Source organism: Pochonia chlamydosporia, chromosome 2, assembly GCF_001653235.2.
Source record: "Pochonia chlamydosporia 170 chromosome 2, whole genome shotgun sequence".
NCBI classification, from domain to species: Eukaryota; Fungi; Ascomycota; class Sordariomycetes; order Hypocreales; family Clavicipitaceae; genus Pochonia; species Pochonia chlamydosporia.
Window position 1 is genome coordinate 5,910,559 of NC_035791.1, and position 13,780 is coordinate 5,924,338.

Sequence of the window (13,780 nt, forward strand, 5' to 3'; positions counted from 1 at the left end):
CCTATCTCGGAGGTTGCTTACGTGATCAACAATCAACCACCAGGAGCTCTACGCGACGGGTAATTGTGAGAGTAATTGTGCATGCCATGGTAATCTAGACTCGAGTGTACGGTATCTATTTCTACAAATATGAACAGACACCCGGAAACAAATCGGGTGTAGAATTCGGTCGGAGACTATTGTTCCTGTTCAGAAATGACACTTCATGTAGGGTAGCTGGTGTAACGAGAACTAATCATGAACGGGCGAGTGTTTGCGGTATTCTGCGACACAGGAGGGAGTGAACCCGCTTCAACAAGGTTCGCAAGAACATATAATTGAACATGGCCCAACATCTGAACGGGCTCCCGCCACTGATGTTCATTAGCTATACATCGTCATTTTGAATGCTCAGCAAAACAAGCATTGAACGTCCAATTCGTACTGCACGCTGATTGGATGCTTCTTGCACCGCCACAAGCTGCGCCACATCGGACATCATCTCCGGCTGGCGGCCGCCTCGCCTTCTGGATCGGGCAATTCCTCTCAACTCAAATCAAGACTCTCAACAATTTTCTCAATCACACTGCCGGGACAAGACGCATGACGAGTGGCAAAGCTAGCTGGCTTGCATACTGCCCAAACTGCCCTGAATTTCACAAGCCAAATGACGGGAAAATGGAACCCTAAAGACGCTGTTTCACACGGGTGGCAATTATGGTACAGCCACTTTGACTTGTTGTCGCGGCCGCCACGTAACACCAGCGAGGCAACCAAATAAAAAGTGAAGCCATGAGGGGCCCTCGCGTCATGTGTATATATTAAGGCTGACGACATGTGAATCACTGAGGCATGAATGATTATTTATCCCATCCCCTTTGTACCCTTTGTACCCTGCAGCACAGGGCTGCCTACGTTTGTCCAACCCGAAGAATGGGCTCTTTATATGTAGACAAGCCAGGTTCTTCATCCCGGCTGTCACAATCCTCATCCTCCACTTACACCAACAATAACGTCAACATCACAAACTCTCACCGGCTAGAGATGGCTCCGTCTATTGAGTCGTCCCTGGATACGCAGGGCCTGGCAAACGAACAGCGAGGCCTGCTCGACTTCATCGACAAGCTGCAGTATGCACAGCTCGACAATGTCAAACTGCCGCAGATTGTCGTCGTAGGCGACCAGTCAGCGGGAAAGAGTTCCGTCTTGGAAGCCATTTCCGGTACTCCATTCCCTAGAGACGCAGGTGCTTGTACACGATTTGCTACCGAAATTCGGCTTCGTCGCGCCAAGGAGACAACTCTCAGGGTCACCATCATTCCTGACAAGAGCCGTCCGATCAATGAGCAAACTGCGCTCTCACAATTTGGAGGTCGTGTCAGTGGTGATACGCCCTTTGAGACGATGATGAGGGAAGCTACTGCTCTGATTGCACCGAAAGAAATTCCCGGTCGCTTCGCTGCTCGAGATATCCTTGTTGTTGAGAAGAGCGGTCCTGAAATGCCGCTGTTGACTCTTGTCGACTTGCCTGGTCTTGTGCGAGTCGCCAACAGGGACCAGTCCGATGCGGATATCCAGACCATCGAGGCTCTCTCCGATCGATACATGAAGAGTTCCCGCACTATTATTCTCGCCGTCATCGGCGGCAACAACGACTATGTCCAGGCACCCATTCTCAAGAAAGCGAGGCAATTCGATCCCAAAGGCTCGCGAACCATCGGTGTACTAACCAAGCCTGACATGACGGAGCGAATCGGCCTCGAAGATAAATTCATCGAACTTGTCATGAATAAGGATCGTGAGAACCACTTCAAACTCGGGTGGTATGTCCTTCTCAACCCCGGCCCCGGAGAGCAGTGGTTCAGTCCCGAGGATCGTGCTCGCAGAGAAGCAGAGTTCTTCACCAGAGGCCGCTGGTCTGCATTGCCTCCTCAGATGTGGGGAGTCGCCGCTCTACGACAGAAATTGAGCACCCAACTGCAGAGACACATCGGAAAGCACGTCAAATCTCTCCGAAAACAGATCCAAGATGCCCTCGAGCGATGCGACACTGAGCTCAAGGCCATGGGCAACGCCAAGGACACCATTGAGGAGATGCGTTTCGAAATGGGCGAGCTCTTCACCGCTTCCAACAACCTCGTCACACCAGCCGTCAACGGCAACTACAAGAATCCCTTTGGCGAGAAGTTCTTCGCCCGCCAGTCTCACCCCAAGGGTACACCGGCACACAAACTTCGCGCTCGTGCCCGTGAGGAGAGTGAGCGTTTCTCACGACTGTTTCGCCAACAGGGCAGACATCTTAACTTTGCGGACACTGCTGCCGGTACTGCTGCATCTGTTAACGGACAGGGCCAGCCTGCCTCTGCTACAGGTGGTGGTATTTCCAAGAAGGACTTTGCTCAAATGGAGGTTGAACCACTGCTGCGGCAGATTCGCGGAAACGAACTCCCGCTCGACTCTAACCCACGAGCACCGTACATTCTCTTCCAGGATTACTCTCGAAAGTGGCCGGTCTTGGCACAAGAGTACAAAGACAACCTTGGTGTCATTTGCAACGAGTTTCTCGCAGAGGTCATTGACCACGTGTGGCCGGTCCGCATGCGCGATCCCCTCCGTTACCACTTCTTAGAAGTCAAGATGACGCATCTCATGGAGGAAGCGGAGAAGGAACTCAACCGACTTACCGACGACATGGAGCTCGAAGTACAGCCCTATGATCCCGAGTATGAAGACCGACTACGAAGGTGGCGTGCGGAAGCTACTGAAAATGGGGGCACATACACCGAAGCAGAGGAGGTGCTCGAGAAGATGCTCATCTACTATGATCTGACGGCAAGGATCTTCACACGAAATGTGATTACGCAAGTCGTAGAGAGGCATTTACTCCTCGGCATGCTGCGTCTCTTCAACCCCATTGAGATTCTGCGCATGCCCGACTCAACGATTGAGAGCATTGCTGCTGAGAATAAGGAGACGCGGGAGCGCAGAATCAAGCTCAAGGCTCAAAAGAAGGATATTGAGGAGGCTAGAAGCATGTGTGCTGGTTTAGCTATGAGGAGTGACTTGAGATCATACGACGAGGACACAGAGGACGTCGGGTCCGATGACGACGAGCAGATAAGGAGGCAGGTTTCTCGACGCGTGTCTCATCAACATCAGCAGCGGCAGTCGCAGGAATCCCGTCGTGCAGTTCAAGAGGAGCGTGCGAGGCCAAGTATAAACACTGATGTGCGGCCGCGGGCATCTGCTCCCCAGGAATCACATCAGAATGTCAGCGGGACGTTTGGCCACCAACCCGGACAGGGTTATCACCAGCCGACGCAGGGCTATCCTCAGTACTACAGTAATCCGAGGGATATGATGACTGGTGGTTCTCGGGAGTATGCGCCTGATCGTGCGCCGCCACCGCCTCCTCGTAAGGTAGCTGCGTAGAATGCGGCTTCATGATGCGAGATGGTGAGCGCAGTACACTGAATAGTGTGAAGGGATGCATAGGGAATGGTTCTTCTGTTTGGAGTCATGTTGCATAGGTCTAGAATGTAAAGTATATCGCGGGTTGATCAAGCATCGATAGGCTTATAGCATACTGTGGTTAGATAGCAATGAATTATACTTAGATTCCACTTGTCAACAACTATGGCTGTATGTGATACTGTTCCCGAACAGGTAACATGACATTCTGGTCTATTTTCTTTGAACTCAAGAATGCATTGAACCTACCACGAAATGTCTCCGAGGCGCTACTAACAAGCAAGGTATTTGACCAAAAGCGCCGCCCTTAACTGTGCATAGCTGCAATATAGACTGGGCCACGAGCGCTTCGTGATCAAATAGTCCATACTGATGTCACACCATCGTTGATCAGAAAGCGAAGAGGATTGAATCATGAAATCATAATTCTGTGAATGCGGTAAGCATTCATTTTTCACTCATCTCTCGGCAGCCATCCAGTTGCAGATCTTTCAGTCCCGGTATATGATATCTTATGCTACAGTAAGAGGTGACAGTCACATCACATTAAATTTCAGCTTGGCTAAGACGTGGTTCCATAACATATCGCGGACTGCTCCGTGTAGACGAAATATGCAGCGTCTGTACTCGGCAAATGAAGACGTCGCGCGCAGATCCGCCTTCCGAGGGTGTTGAACGAACGACTTGCTATACCTCAGATAAAATGGGTATAAGAATCGACTTCATCCTATTCCTTCATTCCGAATTCTTCCTTATCAGCATGAGTATTACAGACAAGTCTTCCAAATAGCTCACTCCACATCACTTATTCTACAATTCCTCATTGACTCTCGAAAATGCCATCACCACTTACAATCAGCCTCCTCGCCTTGGGAATCCTATTCCAAGCTGCCGCGAATCACCAAACCCTGACGCATTGGCTGCTCCTCCGCCATGTATCTGCCCCCAGAGGTTTAGGGTTAGGGTTAGGGTTGCTGAGAGGATGGCAAGAGATTCCATCAAACGCAGCACGGAATAGTCTCCTTTTGCCCACTCTTGAAGGGAATTTGGACGGATGCCTCACTCTGTTCTGGGTGCTGAAGCAGAAGCAGAAGCAGAAATATTCAATGTTCCCTGTTGGTGAGCGGCTGAGCTGCGTGGGTGCCTGACCACCTTGCCAGACAAAAAGGCGTCCAACACATCCCTAGCCAATGAGTCTGCTTCTTCCATTCTTTCTCAACTTGTCAAACTCTTCGTGCTACGAATCCTCCTGCGTCAGTTAAAATCAAATCCCGGCTCTCGGTCACAACTCGCTTACCCGACCATAGCAAACTCTCGAGTCCTGATAGCCGCGCTGCTTTAAACCTTTTCGTATTATCAACAAAGATCTTGGCCAATGCAGAAGAGGGACCTTGGACCCGAGATTGACCAAGAAGCTATACCGGGCTCAGAGAAGAGAAGGAAGATAGATCTTGATGAAGCTCAGATATTAACGGTGCGGACAGCCCTGAAGCGCTTACCGCCAGACGCCTATACAGTAGGCTGGATCTGCGCCATAGCCAAGGAGCTTGTTGCTGCTAAAGAGTTTCTCGACGAATTGCACCAACGACCCCGATATTCGGCCACGCATGATTGCAACGACTATACGTTCGGGAGAGTTGGGAGACACAATGTAGTCGTTGCTATCTTAGGCGAGTACGGCACGGCTTCTGCAGCATGCGTTGCGAGAGACATGTGTCGTAGCTTTCCCACACTGAGATTCTGTTTAATGGTAGGCATTGGCGGTGGTGCACCGAGCCCAAGACATGACATCCGCCTCGGCGACGTTGTTGTTAGCACTCCTCGAGATGGGCATGGTGGTGTGTTGCAGTACGACTTTGGCAAGACAATACAAGATCACAGCTTCCGCATAACAGCGTCCTTGAACCAACCACCAGTGGTGCTACAGAGAGTAGTAAACGGGCTAAAGGCGCAGTATGAGAGCTATGGAAACTGCCTTAAAGAAGCGATTAGCAACATTCTTAACAAGAATCCCAGGCTGCAACGAGAGTACAAACGGCCTAACTCGGGTAGTGACAGGCTATACAAGAGCACAGTCGTCCATCCGCCTAAAGAAACAAGTTGTGCCGTGGCCTGTGGCGATGACCCTTCAAAACTGATAAAACGGGATAAACGGACAGAAGGCGTGGATAATCCGGTAATTCACTATGGCTTAATTGCCTCGGCAAACCAAGTGATGAAGGACGCCTTGGTTCGAGATGCGCTTGCGGCGGAGAAAGACGTTCTGTGTTTTGAAATGGAATCCGCAGGGCTAATGAACCACTTTGCTTGCCTAGTAATCCGCGGGATATGCGACTACTCAGATTCTCACAAGAGCAAGGAGTGGCAAGGATACGCAGCAATGGCGGCCGCTGCATACGCGAAAGATCTTCTCTGCCGAATGCCTCCCAGTGAAGTCGAGGCTGAGGAGAAAATGGTAGGAGAAGACAACCAGTTGCTTCCAGACGAGCAGAAAAAAGAGCTACTAGACTCATTGAGATTCGACCAAATCGAGGCTCGCCATATGACCATCCGCAAAGCTCACGCCAAGACGTGTAGTTGGCTGCTAGAGGATCCTAGTTATCTTGACTGGTTAGATCCCACCAAGCTTAGCGAGCATGCCGGTTTCTTATGGATCAAAGGAAATCCGGGCACCGGGAAGTCAACCTTGATGAAGTTCGCTTTGAATAACGCGCGCAAGGTACTGAAGGATAAGATCATCATCGCCTTCTTTTTTAACGCGCGAGGAGAGGACTTGGAGAGATCTACACTGGGTATGTACCGATCAATACTACTGCAGCTTCTCGAGCAGGTTCAGGTACTTCAAGAGGTCTTCAGCTCTCTCGGATTAGCAACATGGAGCGCTAAATCCCACCACTGGAGCGTTGAGTCGCTAAAAGAGCTCTTCGAACAGGCCATACGGCGTCTCGGAAGATCCCCAGTGCTCTGCTTTATAGACGCTTTGGATGAATGCGATGAACGTCAAATCCGGGATATGGTGGCATTTTTTGAACATATAAGCGAAGCAACCGCGTCAGGCGGTCTCAGGTTCCAAGTGTGCTTCGCAAGCAGGCACTACCCTCACATTACAATTGCGAACGGACTTAGCCTAGTGCTCGAAGGCCATAAGGGACATAGCAGGGATATAATTTGCTACATTGATAGCGAATTAAAAATCGGGCGCAGTCAGCTCGCCGAGCAGATTCGCGTTGATGTCCAACAAAAGTCATCTGGGGTCTTCTTATGGGTTATTCTGGTGGTGGAGATTCTAAACAAAGAATACGACCGTGGCCGTGTTCATGCGCTTCGAACAAGACTTCAAGATATCCCCAGAGGTCTACACGAACTGTTCCACGACATTTTGACGCGCGACCACCAGAACAGAGGGGAACTACTTCTGTGTATTCAGTGGGTTCTCTTCGCAAGACTGCCATTAAGACCGGAACAATTATATTTTGCTATTCTCTCTGGCGTTGAACCTAAGGCTCTATCGAAATGGAATCCCGATGGGATTACAGCATCCATTATAAAGAGGTATATTATTGATTCCTCTAAAGGACTCGCCGAGGTTACCAGGTCGAAAAACCCTAGAGTGCAGTTTATTCATGAATCTGTGAAAGACTTCCTTCTTAAAGAAAATGGGTTAAAGGAAATTTGGCTAAACCTCGGAAGAAATTTCCATGGAGAAAGCCACGAGAGACTAAAGCAGTGTTGTCTAAACTACATGAGCATTAATGTCTATACAGATCTCAACATTGGCAGCTTACTTCCTAATGCAGCATCTCAGCAAGCGGCAGAACTCCGTCAATTGGCAGACAAGGCGTTTCCATTCTTAGAGTACGCCGTACGAAATATTCTCTACCATGCCGACGCAGCGGAAGGAGACGGAGTTGATCAGACGGCATTTCTCGAGGGATTCCAGCTTGTGGACTGGATCCATTTAGATAACCTATTGGAAAGACACAACGTTCGGCGGCATACTCTCAAAGCGAGCATGTTATATTTATTGGCGGAGTACAACATGGGAAATCTTATTAGGAGCCACCCATCCAAGCTGTCCTGCTTTAAAGTAGAAGGTGAGCGCTATGGACTACCAATTTTTGCGGCGCTGGCTACGAACAGTGATGCAGCAGTCCGTGAGTTCTTACAAGCCCAAACGGACATTCAGCCTCCGACATCCCCGCTTCATGCCTTTTATGAACAGTATTATCGGAATAAAAACAGGCGGTCCGACTTTAGACGCGACTTCACATTCTCACAACAACGAAGCATTCTCTCATATCTCGCCGAGAAAGCCGATGACGCAGTATTTGTATCTTTTCTCCTTGTTTCGGACAAAGTCAATATTGACGTCAAGGACAACAATGGTCGTACGCCGCTGTCGTGTGCTGCCCAGTTCGGGCGCGAGGCCGTGGTCAAGATGCTGCTGAAAATGGGCACAGTCGATATTAACGCTAAGGATAAGCGTGGCGAGACACCGCTATTGCTAGCCGCCCAGAGCGGGCATAATGCCGTCGTTAAGCTGCTACTTGAGACGGGCAAAGTCGATATTAACGCAAAGGGCACAAATGGTCAAACACCGCTATTGCGAGCCGCCCAGGACGGGCATGAGGCCGTCGTTAAGCTGCTGCTTGAGACGGGCAAAGTCGATATTAACGCTAAGGATATAAATGGTCAGACACCGCTATTGCGAGCCGCCCAGAGCGGGCATGAGGCCGTCGTTAAGCTGCTGCTTGAGACGGACAAAGTCGATATTAACGCTAAGGATATAAATGGTCAGACACCGCTATTGCCAGCCGCCCGGAACGGGCATATGGCTGCCGTTAAGCTGCTGCTTGAGACGGGCAAAGTTGTTGTAGATTTAAAGGATAATTCGCTTTTGTGGGCGGCTGAGATGGGACATGAGGCTGTTGTCAAGCTGCTACTCGACACGGGCACAGTCGATATTAACGCTAAGGATAAGAGTGGTGAGACACCGCTATTGCTAGCTGCCGAGCACGGGCATGAGGCCGTCGTTAAGCTGCTGCTTGAGACGGGCACAGTCGATATCAATGCTAGGAGTAAGAGTGGTAGGACACCGCTATTGCTAGCCACCGAGAACGGGCATGAGGCCGTCGTTAAGCTGCTGCTTGAGACGGGCAAAGTTGTTGTAGATTTAAAGGATAATTTCGGCTGGACGCCGCTTTTGTTGGCGGCTGAGATGGGACATGAGGCTGTTGTTAAGCTGCTACTCGACACGGGCACAGTCGATATTAACGCTACGGATAAGAGTGGTGAGACACCGCTATTGCTAGCCGCCCAGAGCGGGCATGATGCTGTCGTTAAGCTGCTGCTTGAGACGGGCAAAGTTGTTGTAGATTTAAAGGATAATTCCGGCCGGACGCCGCTTTTGTGGGCGGCTGAGATGGGACATGTGGGTGTTGTCAAGCTGCTGCTTGAGACGGGCAAAGTTGTTGTGGATTTAAAGGATAATTACGGCCGGACGCCACTTTGGTGGGGCCTCCAGGAAGGATACGAGGCTATTGTCGAGCTGCTCCAGCAAAAGTCATCGAACGAGGACGGCCTACCAGATGCTCTGCGTTCGACGGGCCAACTTCGAGGCTGAAGTTGGTGCTTATGGTTAATGACACAGAAGTAACAACAGTCCGTTGACTCAACGGACAATGAAAGCTCGCTTCAGTGGGTTAACCGTACATCTTACTGTATGAAATGGCAATATACCACAAAGAGAAGAAATATGCCGTAGAAGTTGTCCCCATGATTCGATACACAGCAGAAAGCAGCACTGAAGAGTCTCCAGCGGTTTGCTAGCCCGAAGCTTAACGTGGTTTGTGAAAGCGTCCAAAACTGTTCAAACAGTCACCCAAATGCGCACATTATGGGTGGCAACAAACATACATTCCGGTATTACCACAATATTGAATTTGGGAATGACTGGCTTGACTTTGAGGGATCTCTCATGAATACTGCTTTCACAACATTGTAGGCAAATAGGTCCAGACCACCGGCTCGCCGCCTTCACGAATGTATCCCAAGCCCCCTTGCAAGGAGTAGGCATCCGCAGACTTCTTAACGGCGTTGTGTTACTTGGTAGAAATATCTGGGCGTGCCATTTTGAATCCGACTGTCTACGCAGAGGTCGCCACGGACCAAGCCATTCTTGGTGTAATCCTCGTGCGAATGCAAGACTCTAGTCTTCTGTCAAATTGACGTTTGTTCTGTCAAATTTAGGTATGCGAGTAATGATCATCCATTCAGTATGAAGAATGTGATATGTCTTGTATATTGCCATAGCGTGAACACAATAGTGACGCTCTCGTACGCCTCTATAGGGAGCTAAAACATAGCTAAAGTGAGACATCAACACGGTTTGGGGGTTCCACCGAGTCACGGGCGTAAAACATTAAAAGGGTCAATAGAAAAAGGACAAGAAGATATAGACATTCTCAAACTAATATACCTCCGCGCATACGTATTGCGTCTCTGCATGCAAGACAGAATGCAAATAACTCAAATTCTCATATAAATGTGTAGGGTCTTAGCCAACAACTCTGTTGAACCAGACCTATGCTTTTTTTGGTTGCTCTTGATCCCCACAGCGTGGTTTAGAGAGTGCTTCACAGCATGAACTAGCTTCAACGTACAAGCGAGATAAGATACAAGGATGACTTGCTTTCGAGTCGATGAAGCTCAGACATAGCTCAGCTCTCTGGAAACTCAAAAACTCCCTTTGCATTGCGCTTGAGCTGGGCTAAGTCAGCAACATCCGTTACCATGGTGGGTGGTAAAGATACTTACTCCAACAAAGGCTGCGCCGGCAAGCCTCGTAACAGCCTGTCCAAGGGTCAGCCATCGTCATTCAACACTGCATTCATGGAAATACGTACTGGCGCGTATGTGTTGACGGGGTCATCTGCATCCGGCTCAAAGCCCAAGTGCTGGTCTTACCAGATGTCAATACTAGTTCTTCAGTTGGGGCAATGTCTCTCTTACATGACGTGCAATGAAGTATGTTCTTCAACTCCGGGTCTGATTTGAGATCATTGATGAATTTTACGGCCCCGCTGTCGTTTCCAACTCGCGAAATTTGAAAAAGCACATCTTGGATCACGGTTAGCTGTGCCGTCATATTTCACACCACGCCTACCGTACGTTTGTCACCGACAAGGGTTTTCTCCCTGTCATTCAGCTTTTTTTTGCAAGCCTGGATTTTCTTCTTCAGTGTGTCTCTGTGTTCTCCTTGTGGCTGAAGTAAACGGTTAGTGGGACGAGCTAGCACTTGGGGCATCCTCTGTCAACTTACATCTCCGTCGGTGATTATGGAAATGATCATGGGGTGGAACTTCCCCTTACTTTCCAACGGCGGATACACGTACTTGCTCAAAATCTTATTGTCAAGTTCAGTGCCAATCGGTGTTTTGCCAAAGTTGGTGATGTCGTCGAGCAGTTGCGTAACTTCGGCTGCTGTTGAGACACGGTCCCCACGTATGTCGCCATTCAAGAACTCAACGCGTACGTCGTTGGTGTTCTGATATATGGTTTCAACACTGACAATATTTGCACTAATGTCACGGCGCTGTCGGCCCCGTTCTGGCTCCCAGTCGATTGATTTAGAGTTGTCTTTGAAGAACGTTGGTTAGCTCTCTCTGAGGCGGGGGAAGTCAATGATACGGTCTACCTAGAAAGAGTATGCACCGAAATAGCGCCAAGACGAGAAGGTCGTCCAGGAATTCGTCTCTTAAATCGTCATTTTCCGCGATCTTTGTGCGCCATTCATCTGCTTTTAATGCTATGGCTTTCAACTTCTCGTCTTCATGAAATCCAGCGAGTTGGGTCTTGTTGTACTTGGTAAGAAAATGGTAGGATTGCAACTACAGTTCAATTAGCCCGCCGTAATGACTGATCTCAAGACTTGGGAGCAGCTGACCTGAGTAAGGGAACTGAGACCAAGCGCATCTGCCTCGGCCTTCCACTTGGGTGGTGGCCCTGTGGTGTTCGCTTTGGGTTGTGAATATGAATATTGAAACGGAGGATTTGGTTGAGCTGGACGCACACCAAGAACAAGGTCGGCTAGTGATTTCTTCGGAATCTTCTGTCCCGACGTGGTAAAATCCTCGTTTCCGTCTTCGGCCACCGTGACGTCGGATCTGCCATCTGGAAAGTTAATCACCGCAACTTTCTGCGAGTGATTGACTACAACTCCAGTTTTCATGTTCATCGAAGCTCCGCATACACCAATCTTTCTGGACGGCTGAATCTTGTAATCTTTCCTCCCTATATAAGGTATGGCCGCTATGGGAGTTGGGTCTTCGTCTCCCTCAGCGAGGCGTTGCGCCAGTCCAACAACATAGGTGTGTTTTGAGCCAACAGGAGGATCTTTTCTGCAGCAAATCATGAAAGATCCTTGAGGTGCCAGTTGCGATTGATCGTTTGCCTCCGTGATTCCAATGGAGGTGCCGTCGAAATATGCCTCTGTGATTTGGCCATTGTCCTGGGCAGACCCCAGTTTGACAGGGACACTCATCCCATAATCAATTTGCTGGATGCTGCCCGACTTGACCAATTTTCCCACGAAGGCGAAGTATTCATGTTGAAATTTGATGGATTCTTTTGCGTTGTGAAGCACCTCTTCAGTAGTGTAGAGTACTGGCAGCAACACATCATCAAGAGCAACATCCGACACATTCGGTGGTAAGGCGATAGCGCAATAAGAGCGCTTCTTGCCGGCGCCGACAGTATTCTTGATGCTAATCTTGTACATTTTGTCTGTGACTAGGTGGAGGGTGGTAGAGTTGTCAATAGGTCTGAAAATTTGTGATGAGGATGAGTAGAGAGTTGTGTGAAACTGGCGGAGGGCTTGGCTGTCTACCATAAGACCAGAAAATTGAGTTCGAGACGCCTCATCACTTGGTATGCCTCACTATTTGTTATTGTAGCCTAGTCAAGACGCTTGCATATGTGCTTACACACAAACTTGGAGGTAGAGATACAAAGTGTAGGTCAGCCAATCTTTTCATCCTCAGGCTTTACAACGGCTGACAGACTTCTTTTGCCGTTTGTGCAACCCACGCGTAGACAAGAGGGCGTGATAGTTTGGAAGTCAAGCTCGCCAATAAATGCGTGATCCTACACGGATTTTGACGAGTCGCCTCTAGAGCTGGTAAACCCCAACCGGTGAAGAGGAATTGCCACCATCCTAAAGGCGAACTGCATATTCACTTTCAGCTCCGACGCTTTCTCGTGGGTATATCTTCCAATTAAAAGAATTTGAGCTTATAAAGCACATTCTAGACCAGAGTGTTGCCATTTCAAAACCGGTATTTGGCCTGCAATGCGTCACAAAAAGTTCCCGGTGTGTCGAAATATCCTGGCAACAACGCAGGTAGCCTTGCTCATGATTCATAGTGTGGCATGAAAAGGCGTCTGCTGGCAATTCAGTTGCCTTGGCGTAATGATGCCGAAAGTGGCTGTTGTGATGAGAAAGATGGTTGATGTGAATTCATCAAACTTGACGATATATGACGGGATAAAACCAGCGAGCATTCCGTCTCAGTTCTCGTCATCCTCTCTCAACCCCCAACCCAAACACCTGAATACTTACCACACTGCAACTTCATTCATCCGTTACTTCACAGCACAAGATGTCCAACATTCGCACTATTGAGTTTGTTAACAACTCAGGATCTGCAAACAAATCCTACAATGTGTTCTCCGCCAAGGCCCTCGTTGAGGGTGGTGGTAACACCTCCGTGAAATCCGTCGTCTTTTTCAAGACTAGAACCATAAGCGAGGGCCAGCGGGCCGTCTTCAAATTTGACAACAGCTTCTATGGTTTTCTGGGAACGCAGGACAACAAGACCATTTACACCCAGAGTAACAAGAAGGTAACTATTGGATCAGACAGAGAAGACGGCGACATTCTCCTCTTGGACAAGACGTCCACTTTCACTGTTATTCCTCCAGATGATGAGGTGAAAGCCCCTGGCCTTCAACAGTTCAAGATTAGGACCAACGCAAACCTCAACCCGGACAAGGACGTCATCGGCGTTTCCCGAGGAAGATACAATGGGAGCATTGTCGCTGCTGCGACTGATGTGGTTGACCTGAAGTCGAATGTCACCTACACTTTTACGACCAGCAACGCGGTCTACATCAAGGCTTCGAACTTTACTGAGGCCACTGTACAGACTGCCCCTGATGATGAGGATAAGAGTGCTGTTAAGGTGGAGTTTGCCGGTCAGATGAAGAAGGCCGTGGTTACTGAGGATGACAAGGGCAACTTTACTGTCTCCTACTCTCGTGACTGATTTGG

General features: G+C 49.2%; 4 protein-coding genes across 4 annotated transcripts; 3 read left to right on the plus strand and 1 right to left on the minus strand.

The window, feature by feature from the left end:
• Positions 1 to 1,023: 1,023 nt before the first annotated feature.
• Positions 1,024 to 3,411, plus strand: VFPPC_03836 (interferon-induced GTP-binding protein Mx; the record flags this gene model as incomplete). Its single annotated transcript, XM_018283289.1, has 1 exon — positions 1,024 to 3,411. The coding sequence occupies one exon, from the start codon at positions 1,024 to 1,026 to the stop codon at positions 3,409 to 3,411; it is 2,388 nt and encodes a 795-aa protein (XP_018137610.1).
• Positions 3,412 to 4,825: 1,414 nt separating this feature from the next.
• Positions 4,826 to 9,073, plus strand: VFPPC_17472 (NB-ARC and ankyrin domain protein; the record flags this gene model as incomplete). The annotated part of the gene is made up of 1 exon (XM_018283290.1): positions 4,826 to 9,073. One exon carries the CDS (start codon positions 4,826 to 4,828, stop codon positions 9,071 to 9,073), a length of 4,248 nt encoding a protein of 1,415 aa, XP_018137611.1.
• A 1,096-nt stretch (positions 9,074 to 10,169) lies between these two features.
• Positions 10,170 to 12,229, minus strand: VFPPC_03839 (hypothetical protein; the record flags this gene model as incomplete). The annotated part of the gene is made up of 8 exons (XM_018283291.1): positions 10,170 to 10,214; positions 10,267 to 10,302; positions 10,356 to 10,411; positions 10,462 to 10,569; positions 10,621 to 10,714; positions 10,772 to 11,088; positions 11,147 to 11,339; positions 11,396 to 12,229. 8 exons carry the CDS (start codon positions 12,227 to 12,229, stop codon positions 10,170 to 10,172), a joined length of 1,683 nt encoding a protein of 560 aa, XP_018137612.1.
• An 880-nt stretch (positions 12,230 to 13,109) lies between these two features.
• Positions 13,110 to 13,775, plus strand: VFPPC_03840 (hypothetical protein; the record flags this gene model as incomplete). The annotated part of the gene is made up of 1 exon (XM_018283292.1): positions 13,110 to 13,775. One exon carries the CDS (start codon positions 13,110 to 13,112, stop codon positions 13,773 to 13,775), a length of 666 nt encoding a protein of 221 aa, XP_018137613.1.
• Between the last annotated feature and the right edge of the window lie 5 nt (positions 13,776 to 13,780).